The 27,450-nt window shown below is 42.5% G+C and overlaps 1 protein-coding gene and 1 long non-coding RNA gene across 3 annotated transcripts; one reads left to right on the top strand and one right to left on the bottom strand.

Annotated features, from left to right (window-relative positions):
* On the top strand, positions 1-27,450 carry CCL28 (C-C motif chemokine ligand 28). Of its 2 annotated transcripts, none has more exons than XM_060634570.2 (3): positions 1-158; positions 20,320-20,446; positions 27,242-27,450. In XM_060634570.2, the coding sequence occupies exons 1-3, from the start codon at positions 95-97 to the stop codon at positions 27,432-27,434; spliced, it is 384 nt and encodes a 127-aa protein (XP_060490553.1). In that variant the 5' UTR covers positions 1-94; the 3' UTR covers positions 27,435-27,450. The 2 variants fall into 2 exon arrangements, with proteins under 2 accessions (XP_060490553.1, XP_060490554.1); XM_060634571.2 differs by lacking the exon at positions 1-158 and adding an exon at positions 205-280.
* LOC132680784 (uncharacterized) lies at positions 9,842-10,654 on the bottom strand. The gene is made up of 2 exons (XR_009610702.3): positions 10,141-10,654; positions 9,842-10,035 (listed from the first exon to the last, which is right to left on the bottom strand). It is a non-coding gene; the product is annotated as an uncharacterized LOC132680784 (long non-coding RNA).

Genomic DNA, 27,450 nt, shown 5'->3' with positions numbered 1-27,450 from the left:
CTCCACACTCTGCACCCAAGGACACCTTCAACCTCATTTCCTGATCCTACAGCCTCACCTGTGGTACAGCCTGGGGCTGGTGGGGCAGGCAGGAATGCAGCAGACAGGACTCGCTCTGGTGGCCTTGGCTGCCTGTGTGGCTTTTCCCTCCTCAGAAGGTGAGTGGGGGTGTTGGCTATGCAAGCCTCCCGTGGAAAGAGGGGGTGCTGCCTCCCCAAGATGGAGCAGGAAGGAGTGAAGTCCTGGCGGCAATTTGGGGCAGGAAGTTCGATCTCTTCAGGTAGGAATTTCCAGTTATCTACGAGAGACTGGCATAGATTTACATTGCTGATCTTCAAGAAGGATGGAACCTCATTTGAACAGGTATTAGTAATTTGTCTCATGGAGGATGAGATCTTTCCACACAACAACTTTGAGCTGTGTTTCCTTTGCTGATGACAGTCTCTTAGAAAATCCCCAGGTAGAGGTTGGAGGAAAATCCCTATTATTCATCCGTCTCCTCCTTCCCCCAACCTGCTACACTGGAGACAAATGTGCATGTTCCTGCAGGAAAGGCAGACGTCACCTTCTGGGTTAGGGGTTTGGGAAGCAACAAAGTCAGCCCTGTGGATACTGAAAAGCAAAACTGCAATCTGACCTTTAAGAAGGGATGCAGGATAAAGGAGACTGAACCATACAAATTATATCAAAGAGAACTCAAATTGTGAATTGCTAGCATATATATGGAGATTGTAACTGCATTTGAACCGGAGGCAATCTTTTCTACAGTACTTAGGAAAACCTAAACAGAAGTACTAAATACTTGACTGACTTGACTCTTTCCCACTGTCGTCTTTTCTGAAACTTGACCTTGAATAGATTCTCTAAATCCAGAAGAGAGGTGAAATATAAGTCATGTCTGATCTGCTTTTGAAAGCATTTGCCAACCCTTAAAAACTGACAGATTTCGTATATACATTCTCACATATACACCCAAATTGTATTTTAAAGCTTCTCTTGAAAAATCACATCTGGCAACAACGGTCCCATGTCCTCTGGCAGGAATTGGCTAGAGTGCAGTAGCCCCTGTCCTTCTCTGAAGTTGGCTATCGTCCTATTAACTGCCTGGTTCCTGTAGGCATTTGTTTAGGGGACCTGATATAGTGCACCAATGTACTGGTCTTGTATTACCGAGCATGGAAAGATCTAGATAATTTCTTCTTCATTTCTATCTGGATAATCTCTTCTTCATTTCTATCAATCTATCTATCTTATCAAGACAAAGACACAAGTGTATCATTTTCTATGTTTCTGTAAAAATTTTTCAGAAGAACTCACCATTGAAATTTTAGGATTCACTTTCACTGTTTCTCAAAGGCTTACCTGCTCAGGCTTTATTTCTAGTTTTGGCAATGCACTTTTTTTTTTTTTTTCACATAAAGCTTTGAAATAAAGCTTTGAAATGTATCTCCCTTCAGCTTCCTGATGTGTTTCCAGCTGCCCCTCAGCAATCACAGCAGCTGTCCTATGGGAGAGGAGGGAGAGACAGGCAGGCAGAGGGGCAGGGGTGATGAGGGATGCCCCTGCCAGACCCAAGGCCAGACTTCCCATGGGACCGAGTCCTGGCAGAGAAGGTGGGACAGCAAAACACAGAGGTGTTTGAAAAAGGTCCAGTTGGTGATGAAAGAAAGAAAGAGAACTGAGGAGACCCCGCAGTGGCCTTTTGGGTGATTCCCAGGGCTTTTCCTAAGGCAGTTAGGGCCACAGGAAAATCACACGATCTGGGAAGCGCCCAACCCTCTGCCGTCTGAAAATAAGTGATGTTGGGTTAAAATACGAGAGGGTAGGCCTGAGAGCAGTTGTGGAACCTAGAGGGGTAACCCACTGCTTTCCATAAAAGCCTTCCATGGAGTATCTGTGTGTCCCACGTGCCCTGTGGGAGGCTCTAAGGGACTCGGACCTGGGGGAGGAGCAGGAGAGGAAGGAGGCAGGAAGGTGGGGAATACTGGGAAGTGCAGGGAAGGAGGTATAGGTGGCTTTGACAATTGTCACAGGCTCCGGGAGGGGATCGGGAAGTGGTCTGTGCCAGTTGGTAACTTTGAGAAATACATTTTGTTCTTCCAGGCACCAATGGTTCCACTGCCTTAATGGTGCCTTAAATGGCCATTTTAATGTTATGGCTCAGTAATTGGCATTCTCAAAGCATTTTGCATGAATCAGGAAGCAGTTGACTTACCTGTAATTAAAAGCCTTGGGTTCTACCCAAAGGTAGGAGGCTATATACACCTGCTGACGTGGCTGCTGGCTCCCAGAACTCAAAACCGAGTCCATAAAAGTGTCTGTCATCCACTCCGGTGGCCCTAAGCCAGATTATTTAAAGCCACAATCTAGGGCTTTGTGGGCTGGCTGTTGTTACTATAGATATTTTCAGACTAAGGTTCCACTTGTCTCTGGCAGATGCAGGGTGAGGCATTTTGCCTCACAGTCCCAAACCGACTTGGTTCTGACAATCTGTTTTCTCACAGCAGGATGGTTCCTCCTCACACAGGCACTTGCTGGGGACTTGTCGTCTGCATCCTAAAAAGACATTTTATTTTCTGTTTGTTTTAATTATAGGACACTCGCTAGGGAGGATTACCAAGAATGTACATTTGTGCTTGAGGGGCGCCTGGGTGGCTCAGTCAGTTAAGCGTCCCACTCCAGCCCAGGTCATGATCTCACAGTTCGTGGGTTTGAGCCCCACGTCGGGCTCCGTGCTGACGGCTCAGAGCCTGGAGCTGCTTCGGATTCTGTGTCTTCCTCTCTCTCTGTGCCTCCCCACTCTCTCGCTCTCTCGCTCTCTCTCTCTCTCAAAAATAAATAAGCATTAAAAAAACAAAGAATATGCATTTGGGCTTGAAAGTTGTTCTGCACAGTCAGGACCCTCCACTTCCCCAGGAGTGGTCCATGAGGGGCCTGACATGAGGGCCACCAACCTGTTCTTCGATTTCTCTCCAGGTATGCCCTTCTGTTAAAACAATATACCCTGCTTTCCTTAATTCAATACCATTGTTAGACTAAGAGTCTAGATTTTGGTTAAGGAACCCAGTCATAGTATTTATACTGTAGTTCAGGGGTTTCTTTAAATGTCCTTTTTCTATGTCTGGAGAAACAGAATAATTTAAGAGCAGCCTTCTCAAATCTGAGTCATACATGGGCCCCTTTACAGGAAAACATTCTTTTTACTCTCAGTGGTAACCTTTAATTATTTTACTATGTTACTTGGTATATAAACATGAAACCAGTTATAAACCCCCTGTGTGTATATCTTTTCTGCAATTTTAAAACCAAAATAAAAGTTAAATTTAAATAAAAACACAACTGCAAAGCCAAGAAGAGTTCAATCAAACAATATTAATTTAAAGTAATGGTTAATATTTGGCCAAAACTACCATCACCGTTCCAAACACAAATATAGCACTGATCCTTAAGATGCAGATTTTGACTTTTATGTGCATTTGCTAGCATGTTCAGAACAAGAAGTGTTTTCTCCCCACCACTTTTTTGTTTGAACCAGGATGATATAACTGAGCCCTCCCTTAGCATGAATGCATTAGAAAATTCCACTCTGTTCCTTTCTGACTGGCCTAGGACAATTAAGGTAGGATCTGACCCGATAATAGCACTAGGCATAAACATAAGCAAAATTCAAATGTCCTGAAAGTGCTCTTTTAAGATAGTCTTCCAGAAGATCCAGAACATGTCTATTTAAATATCATGATCGAGATGACATATTAAAATTTAGGAATTGTCTGGAGAGCTCATAAACCCTGAGAACATGCTCATGAGCCCCCTGCTATGAAACCTTGTTTGAGAAATGCTGGCAAGCCTGGGAAGAGTCTCTTTGGATTCCAAAAGGTCAAGTCAGAATTCTAACTACATGAACTTGAGAAATTGTCTAACGTTCTGAACCCCAGTTTTCTTAACAGTAAAACAGGAATAAGGAATAACAATGCCTCTCTTACCTAGTTATTCTCAGGATTATATGAGATAACAAGGAAAGTGTTGGGCATAGAAGAGGTGCTCAATAATTAATTGTTAGTTTCCTTTCCTTTCCTTTCCTCTTGCCAGGTTCTATCACTAACTTGTGTTTTTAAGTTTATATATTTATTTTGAGCGAGAGAGAGAGAGAGCACAAGTGGTGAAGGGGCAGAGAGAATCCCAAGCAAGCTCCGCACCATCAGCGCAGAGCCCAATGAGGGGGCTTGAACCCGCTAACTGTGAGATCATGACCTGAGCCAAAACCAAAAGTCAGATGCTTAACTGACCCAGCCACCCAGGCATCGCTATCACTAACTTTTTAAAGTAAAATTATGAGGGGCACCTGGTTGGCTTAGTCAGTTAAGCGTCCAACTTTGGCTCAGGTCATGATCTTGCATTTTGTGGGTTCCAGCCCCACGTTGGGCTCTGTGCTGATAGCTCAGAGCCAGAAGCCTGCTTCGGATTCTGTGTCTCACAGCCCCTCTCCACCCCTCCCCAACCCCGCCTGCTTGCACTCTCTCTCTCTCTCTCAAAAATAAACATTAAAAAGTTTCTAAAATTAATTAATTAATTAAAATTATGGAAAGTCACAAAAATCAAATAATTTAATTCCTAAAATTATAAAAATTATAAAATAACAAATACTTGGGGTACCTGGGTGGCTCAGTCAGTTAAGCCTCTGACTTTGGCTCAGGTCATGATCTCACAGTGAGTTTGAGCCCCGCATTGGGCTCTGTACTGAGCGTGGAGCCTGGAGACCGCTTCCTGTCCTGTGTCTCCCTCTCTCTGCCCCTCCCCTGCTCATGCTCTGTCTCTGTCTCTCTTTCTCTCTCAAAAATAAATAAACATTAAATTTTTTTAAAAAAGTAACAGTGTAAATTTTTAAAATACAGAATAAAATATATGAAGGTCCCTTTTCTCTATTCCTTTCATCCCTCTCCCCCACCCAGAGGTAATAAATAACCCCTCTGGCTTCTGTGTATCCTTCCAGAACTTTCTCTATGCATTTACAAATATGAAATCACACACATTCACACAGATTTTTAAAAACATAAAAAGGACAACAATCTACACATTACCTAATTTTTCTTTCACTTAATCATAGATAACAGTATAGCTGTTTCACACACATAGGCATTTCTTAAAAGTTTGGATCATTCATCTTAGAGATAACATACAAACTTCCAGGAATAGTTTAGGACATTGAAGTCTCATTTATTCATTCATTATCAGTCAGAGTCCAATTAAGAGACAAAAACAAGACATGAATTTGAATAGGGAAAGTTTAATATAACAAATTATTAGCTATAACAAGAGATAGGCTAGGAGGCACACAGAACCCTGAAGAATACAGGGCTGGGTAGGGCTGATACTGGTAGGGCTGAAGTGGAGTTTTTGAGGGAAGAGATCCCATTACCCCTTCCCTGCCCAGCTGAGATTCAGACCTTGTTAGAGAGGGCACAGCCATGGCTCACCGAGTGGCAGGAAAATCACTGGTCTGCCTTCCAGTTTTCAGGAGCAAGTTCTTCACAGGGAGGTGTCTCACTGGAGACACTCTGCTCCCAAACTGCCCGAGTTGGGGTGCTGTTAGCTGTCATGTGCTCCCAGAGCCTGGTGCTGCAGAAATGATAGGCGTGCACCCTGAAGCCTGGAAGGAAACCCCTCTTGCTGCAATGCCTTTCCAGTGTCCCCCACTGACAAAGGTTTAACATCGTGCCAGCCCGTGAAGGAAAAATATTTAAAGGGCCCATCTTAATTCCCTAGAACTGGCAATTAAGGGTGAATTTGAAGCTGAGGGGCAGTAAATGGACAGTGGGTGCATTCCACAAACTTAATATTGACACCTGGATGCCTACTGTGGGGCAGGTGATGTGATTTTGTTTCTAACTATTGAGTGTTTACTATTTGTCAGCCTGTTTTTTTTTTTTTTTAATAAATGGTTATTCATTTTTGAGAGAGAGAGAGAGAGAGAGCAATTGGGGGAGGAGCAGAGAGAGAGAAAGAGAGAGGGAGACAGAATCCCAAGCAGGCTCCATGCTGCCAGCACAGAGCCTGACAAGGGGCTTGAACTCACGAACCATGAGATCACGACCTGAACTGAAGTCGGACACTCAACCAACTGAACCACCAGGTGCCCCTGTCAGCTTGTTCTAAGCACTTAATGCATAAACTCAAGCAGTTGTCACAACACCCCTGTGAAGAAGGTGCTATTACCATCCTCGTATTACAGATAAAGAAACTGAAACAGAGAGAATGAAGTAACTCATCCAACATAAGCTTGTAAGTGATAAAGCCAGGAGTCGAGCCTGGTTGTTTGTCTCTGTATGCTTAACCACTGTGCAGTAATGCCATAGGGCATGTCCCTATGGCACAAAATTATCCTGATCCCCTTCAGGAATATTCCCTGACCGGTCCAAGTGTCCATGCTGTGAGAAGCATTAGTGACCAAATGTCTTCATATGAAGGTAAAGAAAAAGCCTCATTCACTCTTTACATTATCCCAGGGTTCCAAAAATATCTGGGAGGATTTTATTTGGGAGGATATTATTTGGGCATAGCAATCTCATGCCTCATTGCTTGGTGAGTCCTTCCTACCTCCTCGATGTTGGCAGTGGACACCTCCATTTGTGGTTATATCCACAATGTGATGTGGCTCCATTAAGGCGTGAAGTCCACTAGAATAGGGAAACGTATCCTTAACCAAACACATACATGTTTATTTACATATTGCTCTTCTTAAATTGGACTCACAAACTTGAGACAAACTGACAGCAGGCAAATGAATCTTATTGTTTTTATCTTTATCCTAGGAATCCTTTCCCCAACAGTGGCATAACATTTGCTTTGTTTCCACTTTACTGTGTTCTATAAAGTGTTCTTTATACTGGTGTTTTGCAAACTGCTTTCTTTCTTTTTTTAATGTTTATTTTTGAGAGAGACAGAGACAGAATGTGAGTACGGGAGGGGCAGAGAGAGCGGGAGACACAGAATCCGAAGCAGGCTCCAGGTTCTGAGCTGTCAGCACAGAACCCAACACGGGGCTCGAACTCACAAACCATGAGATCACGACCTGAGCCGAAGTCCAACTCTTAAACCGACTGACCCACGCAGGCGCCCCGCAAACTGCATTTCTAATAAGCCGCCCGGTGATGCCATTCCTGCAGCTCTGGGAACCACATTTTGAGTGGCAAGAGACTATACGATACATCCAAGTAAGAGAGGAGGCTGGTTCATCTCTCTGTAATAACAGAATCATTTCCTTAAAAACCAGAATCTAACTTTCACATCACAGATTTGATGTGAAGTGTTTTAGTGTTCATCTGAACAGATCTTGGGGAGGAAATCTTTAAAGCCTCGGTCCAAAATTGGATCATAGGCAGAACCAAATCAGGGACAGACAATCGTGGCAAATCACCCACCCAACTCTCTGACACTTAATACTGGAAACATTACAACAACAACAAAACCCCAAACCACCAGAATCGAGAGCGATAACACTTTAATAGTAAGACAAATAGTAAGACTTTTAATGAGACACTGATATCTTTAAATTATTAAATATAATGGGGCAAGTGATTTATCATCATGAGTTGACCCCTAATTACTTGAGGGTGGAGGGATGAAGTTTCTAAAAGCATTGTGTAATTTAAGGACATTTGGGACATAAGACCTTGACCAAACACTGATAATCTTATTTCCTAAAAAAAAAAAAAAAAAAAAAAAAAAAAAGGAAAATAATTTTAATAGCATTATAAGCCTTAAAACAAGATAAAATGAAATAGAAGACATGAGAGCTTAGTTCAGCTCAAGAGACATTTATTGAGCACGAATACCAGGCACTGTTCTGTGTGGTGTGGGCACACAGATACACTGAGGGAGCTCACAGTCAAAAGACATAGTCCTTGGGGCACCTGAGTGGCTCAGTCGGTTAAGCAGCCGACTTGGGCTCAGGTCATGATCTCGCGGTCCGTGAGTTCGAGCCCCGCGTCGGGCTCTGTGCTGACAGCTCAGAGCCTGGAGCCTGTTTCAGATTCTGTCTCCCTCTCTCTGACCCTCCCCTGTTCATGCTCTGTCTCTCTCTGTCTCAAAAATAAATAAACGTTAAAAAAAATTAAAAAAAAAAAAACAGTCCTATCAACCCTTCATTTTATACACGGTAACGACAGGAAAGCACAGGATGTTGTGGCACCACGGACTCACATAAGGAAACAGCAAGACTGGGGGAAAGGAGATTTGATGAGGTCTTGAATTCGGGCAGTGGTAACAGGGATGAGAAGGTGGGGGACAAATCTGAGAAACGTCACAGAGAGTAAAATATACAGAAGTTTGTGACTGGCTGTGGAGTGCCGAAGGAGGATGGCATGACACATGGGTTTCTGGCTTGGGTAGCAGTAAATGACCTTTCAGTGAGACAAGGAAAGGATGTTTCAGTGGTAGGAAATAATGTCTTCAGTCCGGGATTTATTGAGTTATCTACAGCCTGTGGACTATTCGGATGTATGTTCAACAGCAGTGGACAGACACCTGGGTGTCTCCGTTGAGCATCCGACTTGATTTTGGCTCAGGTCATGATCCCAGGGTGGCGGGATTAAGCCCTGCGTTGGGCTCTGCGCCGAGCATGGAGCCTGCTTAAGATTCTTCCTCTCTCCTTCTGCTCTTTTCCCCCACTCATGCTCTCTCTCTCTCAAAAAAAAAAAAAAAAAAAAGACAAAACACAGCAGTTGAACATACGTCAGGATTACTGGCATAGAGGGTAAAGTAGATAAAGATATTTAAAAGTTACCGACATGGGTAGTAATTCAAAGCATGAGATGTGAATGGAAAGAAGAGTGGAAGGTCAAGGATGGAACTTTGAGGAATAACTGTTGAGGAGAGGAGGGGTTCAAGAGCAGAGAATGCAATTTCTCAGTATTAGGAGAATTAGGAGAGATGCGTATTTTGTTAATCTGGGATATGGAAAATTTCCAGGAAGGAATGGGTACCAATGTCACATGCAGAAAGGAGGTCCTGTAAGATAATGTTAGAAAAACATCTGCTATTGGAGGTATCCTGAGGGCAGGTACCATGACTTACTAATTTTTGTATATTTAGTGCTTAGAACAATAAAAGACACAAGGTAGGTACTATACAAATGCTCAAGGAATTTTATTGACCTATCACTTTCATTAGTAAAATGATGAGTTTATTCAAACCATTCAAACTCAAAAATGTTTGAGATAGTGTCGATATTTTCCCAAGGGAGTTTTTCCTTGACCTAACCCAAGCTAAATTTTCAGTAAAAAAACAAAATAAATAAAGAAAACTTATCAATCCAATGAAGGAAGGGGGGGGGGGGGGAAGGATGATAAAAAGAAAACAAAAAAATAAGGCAAATAAGTAAATTTAGCCAAAAGGTTAGTGTCACAATATTAATAGTAGACAAGTAGAATTTAGGCAAAAACTTGCAGTAGGACTAAAGGAATTTTACAGAAGGATAAAAAGTATCAGCTCACCAAGAAGGTACATTTAGACCTGTCATGCAAGTGCAGGGTCAAATTTTGTTTTTTTTTTAAATTGTAGGAAGGCTGACCTTTGAACACCCTAGGAGTAAGGAGCCCTACTTCACCCTACCCTAGAGATAAATCCCCACATAACTTTTGACTCTCCCCAAACTTGACTAATAGCCTACCCTTGACCAGAAGCCTTACCAGTACCATAAACAGCTGATACATATTCTGTATGTGACATGTATTATATACTGTACTCTTAAAGTAAGCTAAAGAAAATGTTAAGAATACCCTAAGGAAAGTCTATTTAAAGCACTGTATCAAAAAGAAATCTCTGTATAGGTGGACCCACACGGTTCAAGCCTATGTTTTCCAAGGGTCAACTGTGTTTTATTCATCATTTTTTTGGTATAAACTTTTGTTTTTAAAAATATTGCCTGAAAATATTATTTATCTCAATTACTGAGTTTTTTTGGGCGTCCATTTAAATTTTGTCCGAGGCTACTTCACTCCGATCGCGGTTGTGGTCCAGAAGGATACTTGGGTGCATCTGAAAAATATAACTCCAAGTGATATATTGCAAATGGGGACAGAATCGGAAGAAAAAAAATCTGACATAATCTCGACACCAGTGTGAGATTTTTAACATACCCACCTCGGAAACGGACAGATCAATCAAAAAACTAAACATTTCCCGCAGCTCTATGAAGGGCAGCGGCCGGTAGCCCAAGCCGGAGCTGGGTACTCCGGACCTCAGTCCGCGCCGCCCAAGCGCGGCCTCAGGACGCTGGGGGCGGAGGCTGGAGTCGCCAGCGGCCTGGGGAGGTCCCAGGCGACGCCGAGCAGGTGCCTGCAGTTCCCTCAGGCGGCCGCCATAAGAGGCTAGCGCTTTCGGGAGCCCGTGGCCCCTCCCCTGGGCGTGGTCTTTATTTCCCTCGAGCCGCTTCTCCGCGAACGTCCTCCTCCGCGCGGCGCGCACCACCCACGGGCTAACAGAAAAGCCGCCGGGCCTCGCCAGTGGCGCCAAGTCCGCTGCGCACGCGCAGAGGCAGGAGGAGCGGCGGGTTGTGGCTCCGGTATGTCACAACAGGCACCACCCGCTTCTTGCTGCAGCCGCTCTCCCTCCTCCTTCTCGTCCTTGGGCTCGGGATCCGGTTCCAGCACCAAGGCTCTGGCTCTCGGCCTCTCCTGCTTCATGGCCGCCACGACCTCAGACACGTGAGCGTGACGACCGTAAAGCGCCGCGACGTCGTGCTTTTGTTTTTTTTCCCCCATCTCTGGTTTTTGTTTGTTTTAGTTTCCTACGAGGTTTCTTTTCCAAGTTCTTGGTTGAACGTTTGTTTTTTTTTTTCGTGCGTGTGCAAATAAATGCACTTAGGCTAAATTTATAACCCACCCGTTATAATAATGAATAGCACTTACACTTTTCAAAATATTTTGTGATTTTTTTCTTTGGCCTATGAATCGAATACGTTTTTTTAGTTTCAAAACACATGATATTTGTAAGTTTATAACTATTTGGTATATTATTTAGGTTCAAGCTTTTTTTTTTTAAATTTTTAACGTTTATTTATTTTTGAGACAGAGAGAGACAGAGCATGAACGGGGGAGGGGCAGAGAGAGAGGGAGACACAGAATCGAAGCAGGCTCCAGGCTCTGAGCCATCATCCCAGAGCCCGTCGGGGGGGCTCGAACTCACAGACCGCGAGATCGTGATCTGAGCTGAAGTCGGAAGCTTAACTGACTAAGCCACCCAGGCGTCCCTAGGTTCAAGCTTTTAAGCGGTTACTTCGCATAGGAACCTCCTCTTCAAACACTATTAAGAATGAAGAAGGAGCCCTGACTGGAGATAATACTATGCAACTTTGTGATGTAGATGAGAAAAAAAACCCCTTCATTCTACCCTTAATAGGTTCTTGACTGGGGTCCCTGTAACAAAAGGCATTAAAAGGGGGAAAGCATACACATCTATATAAGACATGGGAGCCTTCATAAGGAAATGAAAACCTAAAGAAGCAGTTTGAGTCAAGACATAATTAAGTGGGGCAGAGTGGTAAATTGTGGCAAAGTGATAAGACGAAGGTATTTGGGCCAGGGCGGTTAGCACCAGAAAGAGAAGAGTTAGTTTAACAGGATTTGCACAGATTTCTCTTGGCCTCAACTTCCCCACTCACAGGGAGGGGTAAAGTGCCGCCCCCTAGTGATAAAAATGTCTCTCTTCCTCCTGGTTCAGGGAGGGCACCTTTTACTTGGGAGTTTTATCTCCTGCTTGTAGGAAAGTTAGAATGCCCTTTTTGCATTGCTAATTTTAAGTGGTTTTAACTTAATATGATAGAGTGGCACTTTTGGGAGTGGAGTTTTCCGAATGCCTTTAGTGAAATTAAATTAGAAATTGTCGATGAAATGGACAGTTTCTTAGAAGACTAAGATATCAAGATTGGAGAAGATATAGGAAACCCCAAAAAAGCAAATAACTGTTAAATCAGAGTTGAACATGTTGCCCTCAAACAGACATCAGGCCTAGATGGTTTCAGAGGTTTTACCAAACATTGGAGGCACAGACAATCCACAAACTCTTCAAATAATAGAATAATAGAGACAGCTACCCAATGCATTGTTGAGATTAATACAACCTTAATACCCAAAACATTCAAGGTTGATATCAGGGGATAAAAGTATGAGCTAATCTTGTCTATGAAAATAAATGCAAAATTTTAAATAAGTAGCAGATCAAACTCAGAATCATATAGAAATTAATACATAATGACCAAGTATGGTTTATCCTAGGAGGGCAAGGAAGAAAATAGATTAATCCATTATATTAATTAAAAAATTTGTTTATTGAGGGGCGCCTGGGTGGCTCAGTCGGTTAAGTGTCTGACTTGAGATTCATGAGTTTGAGCCCTGTGTCCGGTTCTGTGCTGACAGCTCGAAGCCTGTATCCTGCTTGAGATTCTGTGTCTCCCTCTCTCTCTGTCCCTCCTTCACTCACCCTCTGTGTCTCTCTCAAAAATAAATAAACATTAAAAAAAAATTTTTTTTAATTTGTGTTTTGAGTTTACAATGGGTTAAGCACTGTCTAGGCATTTAACAAAGTAATGGATTAAAGGAGAAAAGCCTTTTATTTCTATACAGGAATTGAGAAAGAAGAGATAAAAACATCTCTTTACCTAGAAAACCAAAGACTATCCACTCCAAACTCTTACAACTAAAAAAGTTCAGCAAAGTTGCTGGATACAAGAACAACATAAAACAATCAACAGCATTCCCACACATCAAAAATAACTAATTAGAAAACACAGTTCTTCAAAAGACCATTCACAGAAGCACAAAACCTATAAAGTACCTAGGAATAGATGTAGGATAAGATATACAACAATATTTTATTATTTTCTTCATAAAGGTCTTGAAGGACATTGAAGAAAACCTGAATAACTAGAGTGATAATTCCATATTTATGGATGGGAAAACAATATTTTTCAGATGATTCCATGTGTAGGTCTATTCTCAGAGCAGTGGTTCTCCAAGTGCGTTCCAGAATTAGCCGACTCGGCATCACCTGGGAAGTTGTTAGACATGCACATTTTTAGGCCTCATCCAGGTTGTACTGAATCAGAAACCTCAGGTGGGGGAAGGATTGACAGCAATCTGGTCTAAAAAACCTTCCAGATGATTCTGGTGCACATTTAATTTTGACAACCACTGCCTTAGAGGAATTCTCATACAAGGCCCAGGGAGACATAGAAGACCAAGCAAAGCTTAACTTAGTGGTTTTAAAAAGTGTCAGGCTATCTGGATTCCAATTCCAGCCCCACCATTTCTTGGCCCTTTAATCTGGAGAAAGTGATGTAGCTTTTCTGTTAGTAACCCATCTATGAGATGGAGGTAAATCTAGTACCTTCTGCATATAGTTGCTGTGCATGAATTAATTCACATATGGCAGTGGCTGACACAGAGTAAGCACTCAACAAATGTAGGCTCTTATTATCATTAGGATATTTATTGCAGCCTTGCTTGTTATCAGTAAAGTATTGGAAAAATATTTCTTAAAAATAAAGCTGAAAGCAAACATGGAAAAGGATTAAAATTGGTAAAATTTTGAATGGGGTGTATAGGTGTTGTATCATTCTTTGTACTTTTCTGTATTGAATATTTTGATTTTGTTTTTTATTTATTTTTGAGAGAGAGAGGGGTAGGGGCAGAGAGAAAGGGAGACAGAGAATCCAAAGCAGGCTCCAGTGCAGAGCCCAACACAGGGCTTAAACTCACTAATCCCTTGTGGGGTTCAAACTCATGAACCATGAGACTGTCACCTGAGCTGAAGTCAGGTGCTTAACCGACTGAGCCATCCAGGCACCTCTCTATATGTTGAGTATTTTGGAAGCAAAGGAGGAGAGCAGAGGGTGTCATCAGTTCTCTCTCCACACTTAGATTTCCACAGAAGATTGTTAAAGTAAATCATGATGTCTTCATTAAAAATATTTCCGTAGGGGCGCCTGAGTGGCTCAGTCAGTTAAGCCTCTGACTGGCTGAGGTCATGATATCACGATTTGTGAATTCTAGCCCCACATTGGGCTCTGCTCTGACAGTGAATAGCCTGCTTTGGATCCTCTGTGTCCCTTTCTCTGCTCCTCCCCAGCTTGCTCTCACTCTCTCTTTCTCAAAAATAACTAAACATTAAAAAAAAAAATGTCCTCGAGATTACTGAACTTGTGTTTTTGGCATATTCCTCTTACAATTTGCACTCACAATGTATAATTTCACCAAATTTGAATATATTCTATCTTTCCCCACATTTGTGCCTTTATACTCATTGTCTCCTCCACATCTACTGCTCTATTCAAACTCTCCATCTTTCAAGTCCCCAGCTCAAATGCTACCTCCTTGATAAAGATGTACGTGTATCTCTGTTATAATTTTCTTTTCTGCCTGTGAATGCAGGACACTCATTCTATTTCTCACATAGCCCTTGCCACATTCTGCCTTATGTTAGAAGTGTTTCCCCCCTACTTTGTCTCACACTTCTTATACAGTAGCAAATTGTCTTTTAATGGGGCAAAGATTAGTATAGTCTACAAAAAATTGGAGAATGATTCAAGTATTGAGTTCAATTTACTGAATACACACATCAGATGCTACGCATGGAAACTATATGGTCCGGGCTCCACTGGCTGGTGAATAGCCATTATGATGTTCCGAGTTCCCACCTTGTTGCTTAGTCAGTCATCCCACGTGTTTTTCCCAGGATTCTCTAGTCCAAATATTCTTGATAATTCTCAAATTGTGGGTTGTAGAAAAAGGGCTCTTCCCTCTAGGAATCTGGGAGAGGTGGTCTGATAGGGTAGGGATGCTGGCCTCTCACGTGATCAGTGCCCCTACCTGCAGTATTAGGGTGCCTCTACTGGGCAGCTGCTGTTGACCCACTGCCTACTCACTGGTGGTTGCCTCCTTCCCCCAGAGGGCTGACCTTAGACGGGCAGGGAAATGCATCCACTGTTCTCATAAATCACCTTTTCAAAGAGATTCCCAGGTGGAGCAATTGGGATGACACACTCCGGAGTGTCCTTTCCAAAGCAAAAGGGCATGTCTGGGGCAGTTAGGAAAGAGGGTGAGGGTGGAGCGGAAAAAGCCTCACAATAAACCTCAGATCTTTGCTCGTTCATACCTCTGGGCCCTGCAGCTTTATTAAGCCCCCTCTGCAAAGCCTTCTTTCTTATTTGCAAAAATTTTCCCATATTTCCCTCAAGGAACCACTACTCCATCAGACAGGTCTGTGTGTAAACTCCAGCTCTGAAACAAAAATAGGTTCTTTCCCGTGGGATTCCGTGCTTTGTGTAGTGGTGGCCCTAGGGTGGTCTTTTGGGGAAGGCGTAGTCTTCTAATCCCTGATCAGCTTGCTTCCCCAACCAAGTAACTGTATAAATTGAATTAAAACTCTGTAAATGCAGAAGAAACACCACCTAATCCCTCTTTTCAACCTTATTGCCACCTCTAAATCCTGTCTGGAAATTCTGGATCATCACTGCAATCAGAGGAAGTTGCTGACCATTCTTTGAAATGGAAATACTGACAGGACGCTGATCGAGAAAACCTGAAGAGGGTGCGGTTCTCCAAAAGAATCTTGGCATTGCCCTTGCCCAAACTACCCTGTTAACAGTCTACGCTGCCTAACTTTTTGAGCATTCTTCAGAGGATTCCATCTCTCCTGACTTTTTATATTTCCAGCTGCCTCAGGAGGGCACCAGTCACATCTGCCAACATGAAATAAATCTGGCCTGCCTCTTGCCTTTTGATAGTTAATCCGATTTAGGTTAAATGATCTCCAGGTGAGCCTGTCCTACCTTCATTTATGAGAAATGTAATCCAATTTACTAAGTGCATATAGGTCCTGCGTGCTTTTCTGGCTTAAAACTATTCCTTGAATTGATGTCAGCACTCAGATAACTCAAATTCCTAATCACACAGATGTGCCAGTATTTCTTAGTTCCCACAATGCTTCTGAAAGTCCATTTCATATATTATAGTTGCTTGGGTCACAACTAATAGCAGTGGTCTGAGTGTTAGCTCTCTGAAGCTAGTAACTCTTCATCTGTCTACTCCCAGGGTCTAGCTAGCAACTCAGTCTATAAGAATTTACAAGTATATGTATTTGGATATTACTCTATAAGAATTCACAGAGTGATTCTTATGTAGTAAGACGGTGAATGAATGGACGGATACACGAATAAACCCAAAACTTTGGGATTTTAAAATAGTTTGACTTGGAGAATAGGTACCATAGTGTAGCTGAAGAAACAATTCATTTTAGGAGATAAATACATTAATAAATGAAGGGACAACCAATGTCCTGTGCTCCTATAGCGCTTAAAAATGGAAACAATTCACATACCATAAAATTTACCATTTTAAAGCCTACAATTCAGTGGTTTTTTAGTATCGTCACAGAATTGTACAACCATCGCTACTATCCAATTCCAACATGTTCATGTCTCCCCCAAAAGAGACCATGTACCTGTTAACAGTCCCTCCCCACTCCCTCTAACCCCCAAATCCTGGCAACAACATCCCGTCTCTGTGGATTTGCCTATCCTGGACATTTCATATAAATGGAATCACACAATATGTGGCCTTTTGAATCTGGTTTCTTTCACTTGTAAACCCATTCCACTTTACACATTAATCTGCTAACGTTTGTTTTGCTATGTTGTGGTTATTTGCTTACCTCCCTACCTCCCACTGGACTATTAAACATTGCAAGGGCAGAAAGTTTGCCTTGTTTATTTCAACATTTCTAATGTTCAGGACCCGGCACAGAATGGACACTCAATAAATGCTTGATCTTCCTATTCCAGTCAGTCTGGTTTATTGGTGTTTGGATGTGCCTCCATGCACACTCCTTATATGCGTAACAAAATGAAAAGCCCTTTACTGCATCTAGATGCAGAGCAAAGAGGCTCTCCTCCTTAAGGCTATGAGACTAGGGTCAAGGCATTTCCCTAAGGCTCTGGAGAGGATCTGAAGGCAGCATAGAGGTTCTTGTACCATAGTTGATAAGAGTCTTGCCAGAGTATCCTTGCCCTGGTCTAAGACACCAGCTTCTATGTGTTGGACTTGGACTCTGTGAGTTATACAAGCAATAAAAACATTCTTTTCTCTCCTACCCCAGTGCTCTGGACACATAGTTCCTTCCACTTGGACTGCTCCACTCCCTTTCTCAATCAGGTGAATTTTTACTCCACTTTTAGAATTGAGTCCAAACTGATGCCTACCTTGTCTTTCCTATTCAGAGTTAATTTCTCTTTCTGTGTTTCTATAGGACTTGGTTCAGATTTCCATAGCGTTGGAGGTTTAAAAAAATACAAATATTGCATGCCAGTTAAAAAGTTGCCCCCCCTCTGGAAGTGGTCTTTGCTTATAAATTCGGGCATATGTAATTCCGTGATTTTTCCTCTGTGTATGTGTCACATTCTTTTTATAAAAATGGGGTCATTTATAGTTCTTATACTGAAACTAGCTTTTCTCCCGTAACAATAAAACAATAAATTGTGGATATTCATATATCTTAGTGCACACACACACACACCCCTCATCCTTTATTCCATTTGGATGTACTATTACTTATTTGTTGGTAGACATTCAGATGGTCTCTAATTTTTTGCTATAGTGAACAGCTGTGCATCTGTCTTTATGACTTGTGGGAGCCTTTTGGAAGAACAGAATTCTATAAGTTCAATTATAGTGGGCTAAGAGGGTTGTATCCTAAACATTTAATTCTAAATGTGCCTCCACTACTATAGCCTCTTGAGGACACGGACATACTGTTATATTTATTCTTGTATCCCCCACTTACTGGCATTGTGCCTAGAACATTTTACCTGCACAATAAATATTGTTGAGTAATTAATGAATAGGTGAATAAATGAATAATAATGGAAAGTTTTGATGCTCAAAAAGTGAGTCACATAAACATTCTTAACTTCATATTCAGCTCCTCTACTCCATAGTTGTGAGTGACCTGATGTTTCCATGTGGACAAAGCATGGATATTGAGATTTTCCCCTATCCTAAGGGTAGGTGCCTCTATTGTTTAGAGCTGACACTATGAAGAGGTCAAAACATTTCTTTTAGCACCTAATTCAGGAGCTAATTTCTGTTATCATGAGGCTGCCACCTGCACCCACTGTGGGCTGTAATTTCTAAAAAATATTTTTAAAATTCACTGCCCACTTGGTGGACTGGGAAGCATAGGAGAATACCGTGTGCATGTGGCATGTAGGAGTTTGCAGATACACGTTTTAACTTTTTTTTTTTTAATGTTTATTTATTTTTGGGACAGAGAGAGACAGAGTGCAAGTGGGGGAGGGGCAGAGAGAGAGGGAGACACAGAATCTGAAACAGGCTCCAGGCTCTGAGCTGTCAGCACAGAGCCCGACGCGGGGCTCGAACTCACAAACCGTGAGATCATGACCTGAGCCGAAGTCAGACGCTTAACCTACTGAGCCACCCAGGCTCAGATACACCCCAGAAAACGCCCCCAGATACACGTTTTAGTCGGGGATCAGATTCCCTTTCATATTTGTGTTGCCTTCCTTACATCTGGGTAACGTAAGCTCCTCCTACCTTGACCTCCTTCTCCAGTCACTCTGCACCTTAATGCATCTTGCTTATTATCACTGCAAGATGGATTTCCCTAAAACTCTTCTCCTTTCCCAAATCTTTAATGATACCCATTTCATAAAAGATAAACCTCCTTAGACTGACAGTCAGGGCCTCACTGGTGTGACCAGTCTATCTTTTGAACCATATCCCCAATAGCTTACCTTCCTAGCTACTCATTTCAAACAGTGTGGTCTATTTTTCTCCATTCCCTAAATACATCTTGGTCTTTCCTATCTCGGAATTCTTGACCATGCACTTTATTTAGTCTTGACAAGTCTTCATTTTCTCCACCCATCCAAATTCTTAAAGATTCATCCAAGTCCTTCCCTGGTAGGAACTTCAAACCTGTTCCAGGGACCCGTGTGGTCCCTCTCTTCTAAACTGTGTGGGATACTCTGTCAACCTCACTTCTTTCAACTCTAATCAGGTCAGTCTTCAACCCTGCTAGCATCGTTGTCTGGAGCTATTTTTCATCTCTTCACTTGTTTTGTGTCTTTGTGTGAACTTAATGTTTTATCTTTCCCAAATACAGTGTAAGTTCTAGAAGGGAGAGACATGTCCTGTCCCAGGTCTGCATTCACAGAGCCATCAGTGAGTGTTTGCGCCTTGCTTGAGTGGATTAGCATTCTGTTTCTCTGGAATCTACAAAGAGAGCCAGGACCAGGTGGTTGTCTATTTGTTGTTTGTTGTTTTTACTTTTTGTTTTTAAATTCCAGCAGAGTTAACATGCAGTGTTGTATTAGTTTCAGGTGTATAATATCGTGATCCAGCCATTCCATACATCACCCAGTTTCTCCTCACAACAAGTGCACTCCTTAATCCCCATCACTTATTTCATCGTCTCCCCACTCCCTTCCCTCTGGTAACCATCAGTTTGTTCTCTATAGTCAAGAGTCTGTTTCTTGGCTTGTCTCTTTCTCTCTCTCTGTCTCTCTCTCTCTCTTTACCTTTGCTCATTTGTTTTGTTTCTTAAATTCCACATATGAGTGAAATCATATGGTATCTGTCTTTCTCTGACTGACTTATCTCACTTCGCATTATACTCTATAGCTCTACCCATGTCATTGCAAATGGCAAGATTTCGTTCCTTTTTATGGCCAAATAATATTCCATTGTATATACATATACTGCTTCTTCTTTATCCACTCATCTATTGATGGACCCCTGGGCTGCTTCTATAATTTTGCTATTGTAAATAAGGCTGCTAGAAACATAGAGGTGCATGTATCCCTTTGAATTAGTGTTTTTGTATTTTTCAGGTGAATACCCAGTAGCGTGATTGATTACTGGATCATAAGATATTTCTATTTTTAACTTTTTGAGGAACCTCCATATTGTTTTCCATAGTGGCTGCACCAGTTTGTCTTCCCACCACAGTGCATGAGAGCTCCTTTTTCTCCATATCCTTGCCAACACTTGTTGTTTCTTGTGTTGTTGATATTAGCCATTCTGATTGGTGTGAGGTGATATCTCATTGTATTTTTGATGTGCATGTCCCTGATGACTGATGTTGAGCCTCTTCTCATGTGTCTGTTGGCCATCTGGATATCTTCTTTGGAGAAATGTCTGTTTCTATCTTCTGCCCATTTTTAAATTGGATTATTTGTTTTTTGGCATCCAGGCCATTGTTCTATAAATTGTAAGATGTAACATTTTCTTTCTTTTCTTCTTTTAGCCATACTTCCCATTGCCTCCAGCTGTTGCACTGAGGTTTCACGTCATATTTCCAGAAGGCTTCTGGAGAGAGTGAATATATGTCGCATTCAGAGAGCTGATGGGGATTGTGACTTGGCTGCTGTCATGTGAGTGCCCTGCCTCAGGGAGGTCTAAAACTGTCCAGTGATCATTTCTCAGCCAGTGAGCAGTAGGTTGGGAAGGCTTTGCCTGAGTGCAACATACAAGCGATCATTCAAACGAGGGGGGGAAGAGTAAATACTCCACCTTTCCGGCACCAGGCTCCCTGGAGTGAGCACACAGTCTCTGAGTACCTGCATGTTCAGAGCCCCACACTGGCCTCCGCTGCCCCTACTGCAGTGCTGTGATTCAGGATAAATATCTTCAGTCACTGGACAATGTGCGTGACTTTTCTAAACAAAACTAGGCACACTCTGAGTAAAAGAACAAAACAAAAAGAAAAACAGAAGGTGACTCTGTTTTATTTTGTGACTTTAACTGTGGCTTTTTCCAGGCAAGTATACAGGTTGCTGTCTTTTTTACTCTCTGAATTCATCAGGGGTATATACAAGGTTCAAAGAGGTAGCACCTCACACCTGTCAGAATGGCTAAAATTAACAACACAGGAAACAACAGGTGTTGGCGAGGATGTGGAGAAAGGGGAACCCTCTTGCACTGCTGGTGGGAATGCAAAGTGGTGCAGCCACTCTGGAAAACAGTGTGGAGGTTCCTCGGAAAGTTAAAAATAGAAGTACCCTACGACCCAGCAATTGCACTACTAGGTATTTATCCAGAGAATGCACACGCGCTGCTTCAAAGGGGCACATGCACCTCAGTGTTTACAGCAGCGCTGTGAACAATTGCCAAAGTATGGAAAGAGCCCCTATGTCCATCGACTAATGAATAAAGATGTGGCGTATATACAATGGGATATATTTGGCTATCAAAAGGAATGAAATCTTGCCATTTGCAACAATGTGGATGGAGCTAGAATGTGGTATGCTAAGTGAAGTAAGTCAGTCAGAGAAAGACAAGTACCATATGATTTCACACATAGGTGGAATTTTAGAAACAAAACAGGTGAATATAGGGGAAGGAAAAAAAAAGAGAGAGGGAAGCAAACCATAAGAGACTCTTAACTGTAGAGAACAAACTGAGGGTTTGTGGAGGGAGTTGGGTAGGGGATGGGCTAAATGGGTGATGGGTATTAAGGAGGGCACCTGTTGTGATGAGCACTTACATGTAACACTGGGTGATAAATCACTAAATTCTACTCCTGAAACCAATACTACACTGTATGCTGACTAACTAGAAATTAAACAAAACTTGAAAAAATGGGGGCGGCTGGGTGGCTCAGTCAAAGCATCCGGCTTCGGCTCAGGTCACGAACTCATGGTTCGTGGGTTTGAGCCCCGCGTTGGGCTCTGTGCTGAGAGTTCAGAACCTAGAGCCTGCTTCAGATTCTGTCTCCCTCTCTCTGTTCCTCCACCACTCAACTCTGTCTCTGTCTCTCTCTCTCCAAAATAAATAAAGATTAAAAGTGTTTTTTTAACTTGAAAAAAACAGAAGTATAGAGATGTCTGTACCTGTCACATGCAATCAAGCATGAATGCTCATCTTTGCTCTTGATTCTGGGCTGTTGGCTCATGGCGAACCCTTTCACCCTTACCTCTGGCTCAGTTATTAAAAATTTTAGATTTCTGTGTTCTTCATGTCTCCATAGAAACTTTAAAACCAAATCTGGATTCTGACAACAATGCTGTGAGGAAGGCGTGCATTATCTTCATGTCACACAGGATAGAGCTGTGGCTGAGGAGATTACATGGTTAACCTGGGTGACGTACAGCTAGAGAATGGCAGAGACGGGTTGTGAATCAGGTCTTTCCATTAGGAACACCACATGCCTCAAAGATCTCTCAAAAGTGATGATGCAACCGACCATAAAATGCTCTCTCCAAACTTCATGGATTCTGTTTAAATTCTAGTTTAAATTCCACTTATGGCTGCAGGGGGTGCTAATGAGCCATTTGGTAACCCCTTCTTTTAGCTCCAAATAAGGCCATTGCTTATGCCTGAGTTCCTGAGTCACTGAGAAGCTTCTTTATTTATTCAATGAATTCAACAAATAGTTATTGATTAACATTTATGTACCAAGCACCATTCTATCCTCAGCTTGCGCTGGGGATGCACCAGTGACACAAAACAGACTATGCCCTCCTGCAGTCCCCAGAGATTCTATTCAGCTGGGTCCTACAGACCATTCTCTGAGATTTAAGATACATTTTTATTTCCCTTTCAGAGGAATCCATCCATTACCCAACTTTGAAAAACACTGCTCCAAGACAGGATTCTTAGTCAAAGGAAGAGGGGTGCCTGGGTGGCTCAGTGGGTTAAGTATCCCACTCTTGCTTTTGGCTAGGTCATGATCTCACGGTTTGTGGGAAAGAGTCCTGTGTCAGGCTCTATACTGTCAGCACAGATTCTAGGATTGCCTCTCTCTCTGCCCCTCTCCCACCCTCAAAAAAAAAAAAAAAAAAAAAATTTTAGAAAGCACTTGATTTTAATTAAAGGGAAACTATGAAGCCAATGTCTTGGATCTAAAAATGCTTACTGTTGGGATGCCTGGGTGGCTCAGTCGGTTAAGCATCAGACTTCAGCTCAGGTCATGATTTCACGGTTTGTGGGTTCAAGGGCCAGGTCGGGCTCTGTGCTGACAGCTCAGAGCCTGGAGCCTGCTTCAGATTCTGTCTCTCCCTCTCTCTCTCTGCCCCTTCCCCGCTTGTGCTCTCTCTGTCTCTCAAAAATAAACCATAAAAAAAAAAAAAAAACTTTATTAAAGTACAGGTTTGTAAATTGGTCTCTCTGTGCTATAAGACAACTGAAAAATAGATTAGTTATGACCTCATCTCACATAAGATGAATTTGACTAGGTGGTATTTTTAAATCATAAATTACAGATCTTCTTTGTTGTTTTTTTCTGACATTCAACATAAATAAAGTTCTCTTGTTTTCAAATTGTTTTACTACAGAGCATGTCTTTACTTATCTAAAATGTAGTCCCTTAACTTTGAATATATAGGTTCGAGAATAGTATTTTAGATGCAGAAAACATGGCAAGTGTTGGCAATACAACCCCCAAAAAGCATTTATTATTAACCACAACTAACTAATATAAATTAGCTTATGGTGAACTCACTAGATTTCTTCCCTTTTCCTTTTCTGCCTAGAATAGGTCCTTTATTTCATACCCTATAAGTGATCATTGTAATTTTTGTTCTCTGAGAGAGGAGTTTGTTTAAATCCTTCTACAGTAACTTCATTAAAGAGCTTCTGGCAGTTTCTAAACATAAACACAGTGCAAAGTTGTTTATCTTGGGCAGAGGGCTGAGGTTTTGAAGCTCACAGATACTATCTGTTGGGAGGAAAACTTGGGGTTATTAAAGTTGTCTGGGAGACTTGACTATTTTTTCAGAAGTGATTGTTGAGGGGCTGTTCTGCTTGGGGGAAAGGGGAAAGAAAAAAGGTTTAGGGAACAATTACAGGTTTAATCTCTATGGCGGGGCCAACCCCATCGGTCCATTGGCCGGTCCCTAGCTACTCTCTTTTGGGCAAAAGAACCAGGGGATCAGCTTTATGGTTTCTTAGAGCCCAAACTCTCCACCAGAGAGTACACAATGGGGTGGGGCAGTGCCCATCAGAATACCGTGGAGTTGGGGGTGGCTGAGGGAGTGTGGAATAGACCATCTCCTTGTCTAGCATGATTGCCTCGTCTCTTTATCCTGAGATGGAATACACAGGGGACAGAGTGCAGTGTAAGCAGTCTTCAAACTTTGGGATTTGAAAACATCGTAGAATCTCAAATTTGGGAGCTGTGTTCTGGTAGCTGATCTTTTCCCATTGTATTACATTGAGAGTTTGAGGCCCAACTGGGCAGGCCTTTGAAAAGGGTCCTGGGGTACCTGGGTGGCTTAACCAGTTAAGCGGCCAACTCTTGATTTCGACTCAGGTCATGATCTCACGGTTTGTGAGTTCAAGCCCCGCATTAGGCTCTGTGCTCACAGAGTGGAGCCTGCTTTGGATCCCCTGCCTCCCTCTCTCTGCTCCTCCCCCACTCGCTCTCTTGCTTGCTCTCTCTCAAAAATAAATGTTAGCAAAAATTTAAAGAGAAAGAAAGGAAGGAAACAGTCTTGCATGGTAGCTGCTGCTGCCTGTTTTCCTGGGGATCTCCACTTCCCTGGTCCTCTGTCTGTGTTGCCCCCATCTGGTGCCAGATGCCTGTGCCCCTCATGGGAGTGCCTCATTCCTCATGGAGTAAGGGAATTGAGTGCTAGTTCCCTCCTGCATAACCTGTGGGCTTATCTGGTTGTCCGTGGAGCCTTTCTCCACTGGATGTCTGCTCAGGTCCTTGCTGACACCACACAGAAGGGAGAGAGTTTTAGTCCTTTGGGAAAGATAGGGGAGCTTCGACTCTTGTTCCTCCACTGAATGCTACAGCCAGGTTCTCTTCTATCACAGCCAAAGGGAAAACAGCTGGCCACAGGGAGAGGGTGCTTTCCTTTGGAAGACCTCTCAATGTAATACACTTAGAGAATGTATTGTCTTCCTATCGGGAAGCCTCACTTCTTTCAAATTAATATTCCCACATGCTGGCTTGATTATACTTCAGCTCATTCAGACATTGTCCCAACTCTCCTTCATTTCGAGTCCCCACATTAGTGGATGATTCCTCTTGGGTCACCTGGGGAAATGGCAGCCTACCCTCAAACCCCTGTTTCTTCTCCCAATAACACGACAGGAGTTCACTTGATCCAGACATGTTGTGTATGTAGAGCCGGCAGGAACCGTGACATTTAACAAGAACTAAATGGCACCTGATGGCAAGTTAAAAGTCACAAAATGTTTTGTCACAAATTCTTCCAGTTATTAGAAACTGTGAATGCTGCTTTAGGGTTCTCCCACCCCAAGGTCAAGATGAAAACGAAAACATCTCAGATGGGGTGTAGATCTATAGTATATTAAAATGTTAACAGATGCCTGGATGATTTCTCGGAGCTCCTAACACCGCTGCTCATCTTCTTTCTGAAACTCTTCTCCTTTGGCCTCCATTGCCCTAAACTTTTCTGATTCCTCTCTTTTACTAAATGCTCTTTCTTAGTTGTTCTTACCTCCCCTTGCCCTTTTTCATCCCTAAATATAGGTATGTCCCAAGTTCTTCTCTTCAAAAAGTTTTCTCTTTGTGCTTTAGTTATCATACCTGCTGTCATGGCTTTAACTATATTCTCTATAAGACAACTACCCCATAACCATCTCTTTATATCTGATTACTCTCCTAAATGCAAACTTACTTTTTTTTTTTTTTTTTTTTTGCCTATCAGACACCTTACAAGCTCCTTATGCTAGTACATCCCAAAGGGGAACTTTTCATCTCCTGCCCAGAAGCTTCAACTTCTGACCCCAACATCAATCCAGGCTTCCGGAAATGGAATTTCAAACTCACCTTCAAACCCTTCCTCTTCCTCATCCTCCAGTGTTTGATGAGTTGATAAGTCGTTTTTATTTGATTTTCCAGTTTCTCATGTTTGGTGTTCTTGTTCTATTTCTACCGCCGCCACCCAGTTGAGGCCATATTTGTCTTCTGCAGTAGCCCTTTCTTTATTTCTTTTTTAATGCTTTAAAAATGTTTATTTATTTTTGAGAGACAGAGACAGAGTGCAAGTGGAGGAGGGGCAGAGAGAGAGGGAGGCACAGGATCTGAAGCAGACTCCAGGCTCTGAGCTGTTGGCACAGAGCCCGATGTGGGGCTTGAACCCACAAACTTCGAGATATGACCTGAGCTGAAGTTGGACACTTAGCCGCTTAACTGACAGCCACCCAGGCGCCCCTGCAGTAGCCTTTTAAATGGTTTCTCTCTATTCTTTTCCTACTTCGACCTTTACCACATACTGTTATGAGACAAATCTGTGTTCAGTCCTGTCCCTTCCTTTCTTGAAAATCTTCTCTCTCTTTTCACTGCCTACCAAATAAAGTTTAAATTCTCTAACATGCCCTTTAAAAGCCTCCATCAACCTGTTGTGATGTATCTTTCCAGGCTTCTTTCTCATCACCTGCCATGCTTTATCCAGGCCATGTGCTATTCCCTAAACACACTCCCTCCTTCCTGCATCTGCACATTTAAAAAATTATTATTAAAATGTTAACAAATGCCTAGAATATTTTAGTTGATTGTTTTGTTGGAAACAAAACCAGACTGTTCTTATTTGGAACAATTTCATTTCATCTCTATAATTAATTACTGAATTCCTACTGAACAAGGCCTTTTCAAGACAGTTCCAGACTATTCCTCCTTCGAGGAGCATAACACCACAGGACAAGGAGAAGCTTTGAAACAGAAAGTCAAATAAAAGACAGCATAAGTTAAGTGCCAGAAGAGAGGTAATGCTGAGAGGCTCAGAGGGAAAAAAGGGCATTTAGCTGAGAGAATCTAGAAAACTTTATCGAGACGTTTGAGATGGGCCGTGAGGTATGAATTGGTTTTGGTGGGTGAAGCTCGGGGTCAGGAAAGACAATCATTTTTACTACTTTCCCTCATTCCTTCTTTCCTCCCCCTCCTCCTCCTCCCACTCCTCCTCCTCCTCCTCCTGCTCCTCCTCCTCCTCCTCCTCTCTCCTCTCCTCCCCTCTCCTCTCCTCTCCTCTCCCCCCCACCTCCCCCTCCACCCCCTCTCCCCTCCTCAGATTCCTTCTTCTCTTTTTAATACTGATGTTTGAGGAACTGCAGGCAGAGGTATAGTAAAGATTCATCCTGGTGGTACTCAGTCTCTAAGAGTACACTGTGTCTAAAAGTGGGAACTGCCTAGAAGTCACTAAATTTTTACTTACTTGCACTTTCTATCAGTGATTTTGTTTTTCTTCCCTTCTCGGCAGCCTTCACATCAGGCGCAGGAGGGTCTGCGTCAGCCCGCACAGTCACGTTATTAAGCAGTGGATGAAAGAACAAGAGGCCAAGAAAAAAGCTAAAGGCAACCTTTGCCACAAGAAGAAACAGGACGGCAAGAGGAACAGCAAAGGGGCACATCAGGGGAAACCCGAAACCCATGGCTATAAAACTCCTTATTAAAGCGTTTACAAATGAA

Source organism: Panthera onca, chromosome A1 (genome assembly GCF_046562875.1).
Source record: "Panthera onca isolate mPanOnc1 chromosome A1, mPanOnc1 haplotype 2, whole genome shotgun sequence".
Classification (NCBI taxonomy): Eukaryota; Metazoa; Chordata; class Mammalia; order Carnivora; family Felidae; genus Panthera; species Panthera onca.
The sequence above is the reverse complement of the archived record's forward strand: the minus strand, read 5'-3'. Positions and strand labels throughout refer to the sequence as shown.